The sequence below is a fragment of the Epinephelus fuscoguttatus genome, linkage group LG5 (assembly GCF_011397635.1).
Source record: "Epinephelus fuscoguttatus linkage group LG5, E.fuscoguttatus.final_Chr_v1".
In the NCBI taxonomy this organism is placed as follows: domain Eukaryota; kingdom Metazoa; phylum Chordata; class Actinopteri; order Perciformes; family Serranidae; genus Epinephelus; species Epinephelus fuscoguttatus.
The window spans coordinates 35,613,473-35,627,112 of NC_064756.1; the positions used below are offsets into that span (position 1 = coordinate 35,613,473).

Genomic DNA, 13,640 nt, shown 5'->3' on the forward strand with positions numbered 1-13,640 from the left:
TTGATTATTTTTGATTGACTGATTGAAACATTTAAATAGACATGGTTCAAGTAACTTATGGAGTGTTTAGAGATATTCTGTCCATGTGCCTACATTAAGAAATGTTTTGGATAAATGTTTTCTGTTTATGTTACAAAATTTGATGACAAAAAAAAAAACACATCTGATTTTTTTTTTTTTTTTGACAAGACAATTCCAGTACTATTAACAGTTACTATGGCTGAGACTGCGTAACCTGTTAGTTAAAGGAATACTCCACAGGTATACACCACAAAATGACCATTTGTAAATGAGTAAGTCATGCCATGTGACCTGGAATTTGTGAAGAAAATTACTGTTCTTGCATGCCATCATGGAAAATAGCGAACATATTGACAGACTGATTGGGGTCCAAATTGAACAACAGCAGATCTTTATCAAAACATCAGTTTACAAGCTCTCACACAGCTCATACAGTATAATCCAGGTTTTATTTATCCAATCATATGCTCACTGAAAGTGAAATGTATCTGTGGTCTAATCCAGACTCTTGTACCAGGTTAACATAACATGACTAACTGATTTACAAATGGTCATTGTGTGGGTGAAGTATTCCTTGAAGTAGTACAGATTTTAGGGATATGAAGCCTTTAAAAACACTCCAAAAAATGACATCACAGTAAGCACAAAAACCAACGCTGGTGGACAGTTTCCATAGCAGAGCTCAAAGGGTATTAATGACCTACACTGTATTTATATGTACATAACAAAACAGTCACTCATAAAAGCTTTGTGTTTGCAAACTTTATTTTGGTTAGGGGGAATGTTTGTGCAAGACATTTTATTCCTGAAGGTTAGGCAAAACTGGAATATCACATTTTCACAAAGTAGAGAAAGTAAGCCCCCCTCCACCACCGTTCACAACACGAAACATCTTTGATCATCAAAGACAGTCATCTTAAACCGGAGTAAAAATAAATCTAGAGAGCTGTTACACACCTGTGCCGCAATAAATACTGACATCTAAGTCAACTATCATGATGAGCTACAATGTGCTTAAGTAGATTAGATTCCCACAGTGCATATTGACATGTACTGTGTGTGGCAACATTTCTGCAGGATGATATACTGTAAAATGAAACCACAGAACATATAAAGTTCTGGCTAGAACATCTGAATCTTGCTTGGTGGAAAACAGACACGGACAGCTCACTCTAGATTTTTTAAGCTCCGTTCACATCTTTACACTTTTACTTCACAAGATTTTCCGTAACTGTCCAAATGAGGGCAGCAGCTCTCCTTTATGTCACCAGGTTGTTGCTTAGAACTGTTAGAACATAACAAGTTCCCAATACAAGCTTGCCAAGGCTTTTGGCCGGGGTGGTTACAGAGAGGGACGCTTGGTCACTTTGGTCAGTGAGTCAGCAGCAAACAGTTCACACATCCCGACAGTGTCTAGGAATCGTGGCACACTTCAGGACTTCAGTCCATGACACAGTATCAGTAGTTACACTAAGTAGCTTGGTCCCCCATCAGAGATTAACTTTGTGCACGTTTGTCAGCGCGCACACCTGTGTGCAAGTACCCAAGCTTAACATACACACACACAAGCACCCATTCACACATTTCTCCATACTAAGCCCAGTGGAGGCACTTCATATGAAACTGTAGAACCTGACTGTGTCGGGCTGCGACGAGGCAGTTCAAAATAAACAGGGCAGGTCTGACAAATTGTTGATGTTGATTTAAAGATAAGAAACCCACACAGGCCTGGAGGGTGTCCATCTTTAGGCCGCAGTGGGTCCAACTCATGAAAACCACTCCGCCACCCTGAAAACTGGTCAATTATTATATATTTGGAGTAAAGACTGGACATTATGGAAGCAAATAAGAGACAATCAGTACTGAAATTTTAACAGCCACTTAATATCTAAGTGAAATTTAAATTTGACCGAATCTGCTGTTTCATAGCATCAACATATTTTACTTTGTTAACCATGTAATTGAATTTATTTGTTCTGAATTCACCTCTGATTTGCAATTTCAAAAGATGATTAAATTTTTTTTTAATGTTCACAAATTCAGTATCAAAAATTAAGTTTACAATTTTGCAACTGAATTTGACCGATTGATTTGGTTTTTTTAATTCTGAAACTTGAGTTTTTGGGTCTGAATTTGTGAAAATTGAAAAAACATATTTATTCATATTCAGGTTTTCAAATTTCAAAACAAGAAAATTTCCTATTTCACTTTCAAAGAGGTAACATTAAAATACATGGTGGTTTCACAGTTAAATATTTCAATACTAATAATTCAGTGGTGTTTATTGTAATATTAATATTCATTGGCTGTTAAATTTTAAATACTTATGTCCCGCATTTGCTTCCATAGACATTGCTAAATTTACCAGCATCTGAGTGGTGGCAGTTTTCGCCCTGCACCCATCCCATAAATAGGAACTTATTTTCACTGATACAGCCCATACATCATTACTATTCATACACACGCACACACAAATCATACTAGTGTGTGTTAAGATTAAAGTCAATAGCAGCTTTAAGGGGCAGGCACATCAAAAATGAGAGCCAGGAAACAAAACAAAAAACAAAAAAAAAAAAAAACTGCCATCAAGTATGAAGACCACAATCCAGAAGAGCTACGGCTTGCATCTCAGCTGTCTTTCTCTGATCATCTGTCTCCCTTTTGACCTGTACTGTGTTCTGAGAGCGAATCAGAGAATGAAAAATGCATCAGGTTAAAGTATGGATGCAAACCTCTTTTTCGCCTCCGAGTGCAGACAATACAGTTTACGCTGTCTGCGTCGATGTGTGTGTTACCTATGGCACCTAATGTGAAAACACCTATGGCTTCAGGATGCAGTGGTCCAAAAAAATAAATTAAGAAACTTTATCAGGATATTTATTAAGAATAACAACTAAAACACAGTCCAAATACTTTAAAATAACTGCTACAGCCCTGTTCTACATACCTACTACTTCTGCTAAATACTATTCATATTTTAAAATCATCTTAAATCCTTAATAGGCAACATTTGAGACAGTAGGATGGGTGATTTAACAACAAGTATGAGTTGCAATTATTACCTTAATATTTCAATTTAAGGCACCCATTCTCACTGCCTATACATATTAACACTGCCCAATGATCTGACAGTACAGATTCCAAATGAACCGGGGAAAAGAAAACTTTCTCACAATGAAGCCATCCTGAAGTTGGGATCCTGGCAAAGGAAGTCCGTTAAGGTAAGTATTAAATATAGGATAACTACTGTGACATTTAAGGCTTTTTCCCAGAAGGCTTGAGGCTAGCAGAGCAACATGTGCCCAGACAACATCAGCCTGTAAAAGGACTGGAGGAGGAATTGGGTCCAGAGCTTCATGCTAGACACATCTAGCAAAACATAACCTGCATTAACTGTTTTTGTCTCTTTATAGGTAGCAGAAATACGACACAGGGTGAGGCCAGTGATTAGTAGATGAACGGCCCACCACAAGCCACACAAATAATGTCCACACCACATCAGTTCACTTGTATTACAGTAGTAAAGTGGTGAGGAAACGTGTCGGGAGGGAAACAAAGTATTTTCCCAGCTTGCATTATATGTGAAGTACTTGCATGCTTGCAAGTGATCAATTCGCTTTTCACATAAGGACATACATACACCATTTTAATATTTATGGGATGCCATTCTGTTTCACATTAACTAAAGACAAACAAGGGCTAATGGAGTTTCTGCTCCTTTTGCCAAATGTTAGGCATAACATTTAAAAGTAATTTCTACAGTTCAAGTAGGACCATCTACAGAAATATGACTAAAACTGTAATAAAATAAACAACTTCTAAAGCAACTGTTGAAATATTACACACAAGAGGGCACTTTAAACTTTTCAAACACAAGAGAAACACTTGCAACTTGAGAAACTACGTGGAAAGCATTGCCGTTTTTGTGAATGCTGGCTTTATGTTGTTGTTGTTTTTTTTAAAGGAGCAGTGTGTAGAATTTAGTGGTATCTAGAGGTGAGGACTGCAGGTTAAAACCAGCTGAACTTCTCCCATGTGCCAAGCGCGAACTCCTGATAAGGATACCATCAGTGTTTACAGCTCAAGAGATTTTTACTGTGAGCCGAATTATTGGCAAAGGTCTACTCCTCTCCAAAACAAACGGACCAGGTGATTTAAATCAGTAAAAACACTGAATACAGCAGTTTTATGTTACAAATCTGTGACACAGTTCAGCGTTTCAGAGATGGGATGCTAGCCCAGCACCTGCTTATTTATGCTCACCTTTTTCAGGAGGTTCAGGAGGTTTTTAACGGAGCCAAATTACCTGCAGAGGTCTCTCACTCTCCAAAAAAAAAAAAAAATCTAACAAATCTAATAACTATTTTTTTTAATGCTGCTTGTCACGGAGGGACTGTGAATTACAGTGGCCGACAAAAATACGCAAATGCTGCCCATCTAGAGCCAGTGTTAGGTTTGTCTGTTTTGGGGTACTACAGAAACATAGCGGTGCAACATGGCAGACGTTGTGGACAAGGACCTGCTCCTTATGTAGATATAAACGGCTCATTCGAAGGTAACGTAAACATTCTAATTCTTTTTTCAGGTTATTTAACAGTAAAGAAAACGTACTTATTATATTCAGTTTCTGCCAATGTACCCCCCAAAATCGTACACACTGGACCTTTAACTAAAATTCAGCTTAACAGTGATAGTTAGCCATTTTTACACACTGTGATCACCCAGGCACAAACTACCTGGACCACTCACGGTGCAGTTTAGAAGCTGTGTTGTTTTCCTGACAGAGGAGTTGTGGCTCTCACTTTAGGCGCAATAACAAGTGTTCAACTATGGGAGGGAGCTCCTGGGACAAAACTTTATCAACAGTCTTATTAATTGCATATACATGTAACCTTATTTAAATGGATCACAAACCTGTTAAAAGGATAAATAATTGCAAATAAAAACATAACACGAGGACATCCTAAATCTTGCCTTTGGGCAGTTGTAAGGCCACAAATGCTGAAAAAAGTTGAGTTGTTCCATGTCAACCTAAGAAAAGCACTGTGACAATCTTATGGCAAGCATATTCTCAGCTGCAAATTAATATTCTAGAACACCATATATACATGAACAAAGAGCAGCACATCCATGCCAGTGATGAAAAGAGGAATTCTACTCAACAGTGGACAACAATCTCAAAAAACCTTCATCTGCAACAAAGGTACGACATGGCTTAAGACCTGAGGAATACTTTGAAACATCACAACCTGGTGGGTCTACAAATCAAGCTCTGAAGCAATAAATGTAATTGATCACTTGCAAGATCTTAAAGAATAAACCACAGAAGCTGAAAGTAGCTGTTGAGAAGAACTCAAAACACACCAAGGGGGAATAAACGCACGCTTTATCGGTAGCCTGGGTGATGGGTGTGAGCACCTCCAACATTATTGGGCTCCTGAACTTGGCCCATGGCTGACCTGTGCATCTTCTCCATCACACCCATATTCTGCTCCTGAAAGCTGGGCATCTGGAAGCCCCCTCCTAAGAAATCCACATTCTGCATCAACTTGGACTGGCCAGGAGGAGCCTCTTTCCCTGGCCTGTACTTTGCCCCTGGGATGCGGTCTGTGGAGGCAGGAGCCTGCCCTCCCTGGAAAACCACTGGGAGGTCCTGAGAGCCAGATCCATTGTTACCTGCTGTGGCTGGGATACTGCCCCACGGTGGCTGCATGTAGTGGCCATTAATGTAAGGCATAGAACCTACTGGGCAGTTAACAGGGGATGAAGGCCGTGGTTTTTCTGCAGGGTGTTTAAGAGGGAAGGACTGTGCAGTGTTGGGTAGCTTGTGGGGATAGCTGAGGTTCCGAGAGGGGAAAGCACACTCAGTAGAAGGCTCCATCCTTGGGTTCTTACAGGGATGGGCCCCCTCAGGAGGCTGCTGCATGTGGGCCAGTTGATGCTGGGCCCAAGAGCGCTGCTGCTGCTGCAGCTGCTGTAGTTGTTGTAAATGTTGCTGTTGCTGCTGTAACTGCTGCTGTTGTTTCTGCTGATGTAAATGGTGCTGCAGCTGCTGCTGTTGTTGTTGTTGTTGTTGTTGTTGTTGTTGTTGTTGCTGCTGCTGCTGCAGTTGTACCTTCTCTGGGTCTGCGTGAAAGGCAGGTATACTATTAGTAGCAGCTATATTGGGCTGTGAATGGAGAGCAGCATTGGGAGTCTGAGCTGTAGCTTTGTCTGGGGGCCCCACCATGAGGCAGCTAGGCACAGAGCCCAGAGCCGGGTGGTGACAGGACACCCTTGAGCTGGCGTTGATCAGCAGGTTGCGGCTGATGGGGCTGGGGTTTGCTATTTGGCCCTCACAGACTGAGGTGGTGCCCATACCAGCCCGTGCCTGGCACAACTGGTTGATTTGGTGCACAATGCTGCTCAGGTCACTCGGCCGGTTCTGATGCAGACTGGCTGCCATGGACAGTGGGATGGTGGAGGTAGATACAGTTACATTTGGTGGGGCGTCTGCGTCAGGGAGCTTCCGGGGCCCGTATGCCCCCTGTGGCGGCTGCTGGAGGCTATTAGGCATGGTAGGAGGTCCTGTACCTGCAGCCTGGGGGAGGGGCTGTGAGCCAACTAGCCCCTGGGTGTGCTGCAGGCCTGGAAGCTGAGCTCCATCAGACATGTGGCGCAGATCCTGAGTCACTCCTTGTTGTGTTAGTAAAGCTTGCGGAGGAGCCGTCTGATGCTTTAGTGTCTGGAGATGAGAAAGATGCTGCTGTGGTGCGACTGGTGGACAGGACTGGCTCTGCTGTTGCTGTAGAGCCTGGGTGTGAGGCAGACTCTGCTGCCTCTGGATGCCTTGAGGATGAGCCAATCTCTGCTGTGAAGTCTGAACCTGGGACAAACTCTGCTGCCGCTGCAGAGCTTGTGAATGAGCCATGTTCCTTTGCTGTAAAGCCTGTGGGTGAGGCATAGTTTGTGGCTGCTGTAAAGTCATTGGATGAGTCATGCTCTGCTGTAGCGCCTGTGAGTGAACCATACCCTGCTTCTGTACAGCCTGAGCCGCAGGCTGAGACGGGCCCTGTAGGTGAGGAGCAGGTTGAGGAAGATTTAAAGTGCTTTGAGTGGCGTACGGCCCACTGTGAGGGTTCATGATGGCCTTCTGAAGCTGTCGAGCGCGGCTACCGTCTGACTCTTTGATGACGCCTTTGGCAGGCGCGCGGAGGACAGCCAGCAGACCCCTACTGGAGCTGACCTGAGAGGGGTAGGGACTGTGGCGCTGGCTGGACGAGGAGGTGTCAAGCCCGTTGACTGTGCGGCGAATGTGCTTCCTTTGAGGAACTTTGACACTGTTGGGGAAGATCTGGATGGTCAGAGGGCTGTTGGCAACTTTCTTAGCATAGGCATCCAACTCTGCTGGGGTTGGATAGCTGGCAGATCTCATCTTCTGTGTAGTTTCCCCTGCAATGTGTGCAAGGTCAGACAACCAGAAATACCAAGCAAAGCACATTAACTGGGATTTGATGATACATCACAACACTATATACTGACATGAACTGTAACACTACACTGTGACAACAAGCAATGTGGGAATAAAATGTACTGCAGCATGAGTTACAGTCTAGCTGTATCTGCTCTAACTCTCCATTAGAAATTCTGTAATCATGGAAGTGAGCATGGAATTTTATAAACAAAAACTCACTTTGCCTCAATTAATGTTTTGGATCAAATGCACAGTGCACTTAATCATTAACTGGAGCGAAAAGCTGTCACTTCTTTTACAACAAAGTAATAAAACAAGATGTATTTAATTGTTTAACTCCTGTTTAAAAGCCAGGATCATGTACACTGTTCAACTGTAATTCAATTTATTCACCACATTTCATGCTGTTTACACTTTGGTATTTCTATTATTTACATAATATAAAGAGACCTCATTACATTGCTCATGAATGTGTGTCCTCTAAAAGGTTTTACGAATCAGTGATGATGACATAATGTTGCAGAATCACACTCTCTTGTCACGTTAATCTTCGATTATTTATGTATTTATGTTTCGCAATGCACGGACAGTAACACAGAATTTGATAATAAAAATTGTAAAACGCGGAATAGTGTGTGATTTGCTAAAATGTTGATGCAAATTATAAAAATCCTGTTTTCCTTACCCTTGTAACTGTTTTTTCACAACGTGTAAGCTGAATGAACAGAAAGAAAACTATGCTGCTATGTATTGCTGTTACTTGCTCTGCTTTCCTCGAGGGTGGGGCTTAGGTCCCCTACACACACACGGCCGCCGACACCAAGGCAACCACGGCTTGGTTGTTGCTGACACTTTGTTCTGCATGTGTACGTTTCCAACTTTAACATCGGCAGGTTTTAGCACGGAGATGCAATTGACGGTTGGCTTGACTGCAGTGTTTTACTTGGTCAGCCAACCTGGATCAGTCCTGTCCTCCTGTGCTTCTTGTGTCATCCAGAGGCAATGTGTGATGATTTTGCGTCACACCAACTGTCACTCGGATCTGCATGGTCAAATCAGGCGCTACTAAAGTTGGAGTGTACCTGTATTCTGTCCTGTAAAATGCACTTTAACGGCCCAGGATACACACTGCATGACTACGTCCACTTTTCAAAAAATGGTGTTAACAGAGTGTAAATACATGTATGGAAATAAAATTAACTGTAATATATTTGCATGAAACATAAAATATGTTACCTGGGTCCCTTTTAAATTAAGTAATCCCATTACATAATGAGGGGAAATTATTTAATTGCTGAAAACTGTGCATAAAAAATAGTGAGAGGCAGGTTGCTTTACATCAAATTAATTGATATTCATTGAATTTTGAATATTTTCTTATTGGACTGTCAAAATTGTAATCATTTACAGGATTAGACACTATTTCCCATGACAAAATTTGCATTATCGCAAAACACAGAATTCGGAAAAATTAAAATGGAATCGGGAAAAAATGTAAATTGATTTCGCTGGGCCCTAACCATGCATAATGGTATTGAAAACCTCAATCTGTGTCTCGCAACATCACTATCATCACATTCTGATCCTGAATGCTGACCAATGAGGAAATGACTCATTTAAAAGGAAATACGACCACAACATGGTAGAAGAAAGCACTTACATTTCTGAAGTCCAGTGTTCATCTGCGTGCGGGAGAGAAGTCGGATGGTAGGGTCACCTGATGCCGGCAGACAGGCCAGCATGTCACTATTCCACTAATGCAACATGGGACACCTTCTCCTCACCATACTGAAGACAAACAGAGCAGACACGAGTCAGCCGCTGACAGACACTTACGTTGGTGTGAAATGACTTTGCTGTTGCCTATTTTCACATCCCGTACAGTTTGACCTTTTGCAAATGGCAGCTTGTAATAAACTGACATCATGGTTCTGTGTGTGCACCCTGCACCAGGCATAGAGCTGAGAGGGAACAAGATGCTTTTTTATTGAGCAAAACATCACATGGTAGGCTGCAAGTCAACCAGCTATCTTCTTTAAACTCACACAGTATCAAAAAAAAAAACTAACAGCAAACAAAACAAAAAAAACAACCCACACACAGGTTTTTAATAGGTCATTTTATGAAAAGCTTGACCCAAACATGTCCAAGAGAGCACTTTAGCTCACAAATTAGCTTAGTCAAAAGAAAATTATGGGAATCAGACTGTACCACTGTAACAAGTCAACTTTAAGAATTTCAACAGTGGACAAGGGAATAATCATGCATGTATGCAAATTGAGGATTAATCAGTAAAATTATGCCAGAGTATACCATAAGAACACTTAATGGTCACACAGGGCAGGCTAACAGAGGCAGTCACCATCTACACTGGAATCTTATTTTAAATGTGGTAACATTCAAAAGGAGATGCATTCACATGTTTCAATTCTGTCTAAAAACAAGACTTCCCCCATATATAAATGGAATTTGAAACACTTTTTGCTTTGTTCCTTTGTTCTCTGACAAAATCCACAGTAGGGCTGCAACTAACGATTATTTTAATTCACAATTAATTGGCCATTATAGAGTCCTAATCCTCACGGTGACATCTTCCATTGGTTTGTTTTGTCTGACCAGCAGTCCTAAACCCCAAAACATTCAATTCATTATCCTGTAAAACAGCATAACAACTCAGAAGCTGGAACTAGGGAATGTTTGTTTTTCAAGCAAAACATACAAATCAACCATCAAAAGTAAATTTCTAATGATTTAACTGACTCATTATTTTAGCTCTAGTGATATGGCTTGGGTCAGTGTTGCCGTAGTCACCACCTGAAACATGTTGTTAGCTTATATTAGAGGTGTGACATGAAGAGGCAATGTTGACCACAAGTACATAAGGCATAGTTTAAGGAAACATGCACGTCTCCATTAGCTTAATACCCTGTTCCCTTCTTAGGGTTAAACCAATCTGCTGTTATCAGTAATTCGGCACTCATTCAGACCTTAGTAACTGGATCAGCTGTTGACCTTGCAAGAAAGAGCTTCTTCGTCAGTGTCATTATAAGATTCAGTGTTTCTGCTATTCTCTAATTCATTTAGTCATGATGCGATGCTGACTCTGTTTTTCAGTATAATCCACGCCCTTACATAAAAATGGTTCCAGTGATGCAGTGAGCGAGACAGATTGACCTCAAAAAGGTATACACTCTGGCTGTTCAACCACAGTGGTAATGAACTCACACACACACACACACACACACACACACATGTGTGTATATATATGTATATATATATACACACATATATATATATATATATATATATATATATATATATGTATGTATGTATGTATGTATGTATATATATATATATATATACATATATATATATATATATATATATATATATATACATATATATATATATATATATATATATATACATACATATATATACACATACATATATATAGGTGTCACATTTGACTTTAGGAAGGTTTGATAAGCATCAAATTTTTTAAAAATCTTATGGACCAAATGAGTCAATCATGAAAACAGCTGTCCGATTAATTGAAAGTTCAAATAATCATTAGTTGCGGCCTTATTGCAGAGATCCCTTAAGTGTTTTCTTATGGTTTAGTCACACATCATTTTGCAGATTCATCACAGATTTGCAGACAGTTTATGATTCATCATTAGTTCACTTCCACTCTCCAGATATTTTACTGACTTGTCATAGTGGTACAGCCTGAATGATCTCTTAAGGTTTTAGATTCAATTTATTGGTGAGATAAGGTGTAGTCTTGGCTATGTACAGCATGCATTTGTGTTACCATATATATATATACCATTAGATTTATATTATTTTATATATACTGTCATTCATATCCACCTATATCATGTACATAAAGCAACCTGTTACAATCATCCCATATTTATTTCAGCACTCTTTGTATTCTGCACCATCGCACTATTGTCTTACTGTATACAAATGTCATTGTAGTTCACACATGCACACAGCCTATCCTTGTTGTCCTTGTTTTTAGGTGTGTCTACTTCTGTGTAAGTACATTGAGAGTCAAATTCCTTGCATGTGTTCACATACTTGGCCCATTAAGTTTATTCGAATATATTCAATAAGACTCTTGGCTTTTCTATTTGATCTGAAAGTAAATGCATTAGGCTATAAGGCCAGTGCTTCTATGCTGACATGGGTGTATCTTTTAATCCTCTGTATCCCTCAGGAGGACGCAGTGCAGTGAGTGTAAAGGAAAAGAGGATCTTCATTAATGCAGACTGGATAATGTGACCTTTTCTACAGACAGAGGCCACACTTACCGTGTGGATCTAAGGCATCGTCCTCAGTTGACGCCTAAATTAACCTTTTGTCAGATTTGTGAACGTGTCGGATCACACAGTTAGTACAATAGTGAGGCAGGTTAACTCTCAGACAGCCCGAGCCCGTCCCCAGGCTCATAGTGAGGTAGGTTAACTTTCAGACAGCCTGTCTGTAGCTAGGTAACGTTAGCCATCTGTCTAGCAATCCAGCCTTAATCTGCTGTAATTTAAAACAGCTAGCTAGCGTTGCTACCGATCTAATCAATGTAGCTGGACTATTTCAGCAAGCAAACACACAATGAGCAGACTACAGGGCCAAAGCTGCCCCCACCTTAAGAAAAATCAAAAATTTTCATCGTTCAGTAGGTTAGCTCGAGTCAAGCACCACAATAAATAAGGAGCTTCTTTGTGCTTATTGTGACCAGGCCAGCTGGTTAGCAAACTTTAACTCTTCATTGACGGAAAACACCGACGTCACCCAAATTAAAGAGCGCAATACTTACTCCTCGCGAATCTATGAGTAAGGAAACTTCATTTTGTGGAGATATAATGTTGATAGTGTCTTTTAAAAATTAGGAGGCCATCCCCGGTGCTGGATCTTCGTGCTGCTGCTGTCTGGCTACGGCAGCAACCTTTCTCGCGCATGCGCAAGGGGCCAGGACCCCCGGTTCTGCATTTAGGCATCAATGGTAAACGCCTGTCCAATAACTCACACAGATGAGATGTTTTCTAAGGGACTGTTCGTTGCCTGTGAGGGGGAAGGGCGTGGTGCAAAAATAGGCCATGTCTAATTACTCCATTTATCATGGCCAAAAATATAAATACAGAAATTATTTTTGGATTTTTCAAAGTCTCCGCCAGTCCTTGGACACATCATGTGTGACAAATACTTCCATCATAAAGAAGCATAACGAAATCTGAGCTTAAAATAGTGATTTCAACGACATCACTTTATTCTACATCTCATTTGACATTTGGCCAAAAATAAACCCTCAAGTACTTCTTCTTCAACTTCTGATTTTGAAAACATCAAAGGGTAAGTTTTAAAAATCTAGTAACTACCCTGTGGGAGGGAGGGTCATACATTTTCCACCAGTCACTCAGCAATGCTCAAGGAAAAATATCTGAAGCTTCTGGGAGGTCCAAAAATAAAAAAGAGTCACATCCCAGCCACCCCGCCTCCTCTAGTAAGTAAAGAACAGTCCCTTACTTCAAGTCTGTTCTAGATGAAGCTTTTAATTCTTATAAAATGCTGGATAGTTTATATAGTTTAATAAAGCTTATTTTAATTGTTCTATTGTCTATGTAAAAATCCGAGAGAGCTTTAGCCAGCTCTCACACTAATTACTTACTGGCTTCATCTATGATAATACATCATAATTTAGTTGATTATATTTTTGTATCAATGATCTGGATCTGCAAATTAACTAAATTTATTAAATGAATGTAGTGGAGTAAAAGTACAATTTTCCAACATGTAGCTGATTAGATATATAAGTAGCATAAAATGGAAATGTTCAAGTAAATTATAAGTAGCTGAAACTTGTGTTTGAATACTTAAGTAAAAAAAAAAATCAACTACTAAAAAAAAATAAAATTAATAATCCTGCCTTTAAATATTGACTATTACTGGCACCAAAAAAAGTACTTAATCTATTCATTATACAGTATGCGCCCTGCCAGTATTGAATTATATTAGAGTATTTAAGTTTATTTTTTAACATACTTTTACTGGGAATAGGATTGACTTCAGAAATAGAAGGGACACAATGAGGAGTAAAGGGCCATGAGCAAATGCCACTCATTTACATAAACATACAATAACCTATCATGAAATTCTTCTT

The 13,640-nt window shown here is 40.1% G+C and overlaps 1 protein-coding gene across 1 annotated transcript; it reads right to left on the reverse strand.

The window, feature by feature from the left end:
* Positions 1–782: 782 nt before the first annotated feature.
* LOC125889227 (protein FAM222B-like) lies at positions 783–12,440 on the reverse strand. The gene is made up of 3 exons (XM_049577030.1): positions 12,300–12,440; positions 9,135–9,262; positions 783–7,452 (listed from the first exon to the last, which is right to left on the reverse strand). Exons 2-3 carry the CDS (start codon positions 9,214–9,216, stop codon positions 5,408–5,410), a joined length of 2,127 nt encoding a protein of 708 aa, XP_049432987.1. The 5' UTR covers positions 9,217–9,262; positions 12,300–12,440; the 3' UTR covers positions 783–5,407.
* Between the last annotated feature and the right edge of the window lie 1,200 nt (positions 12,441–13,640).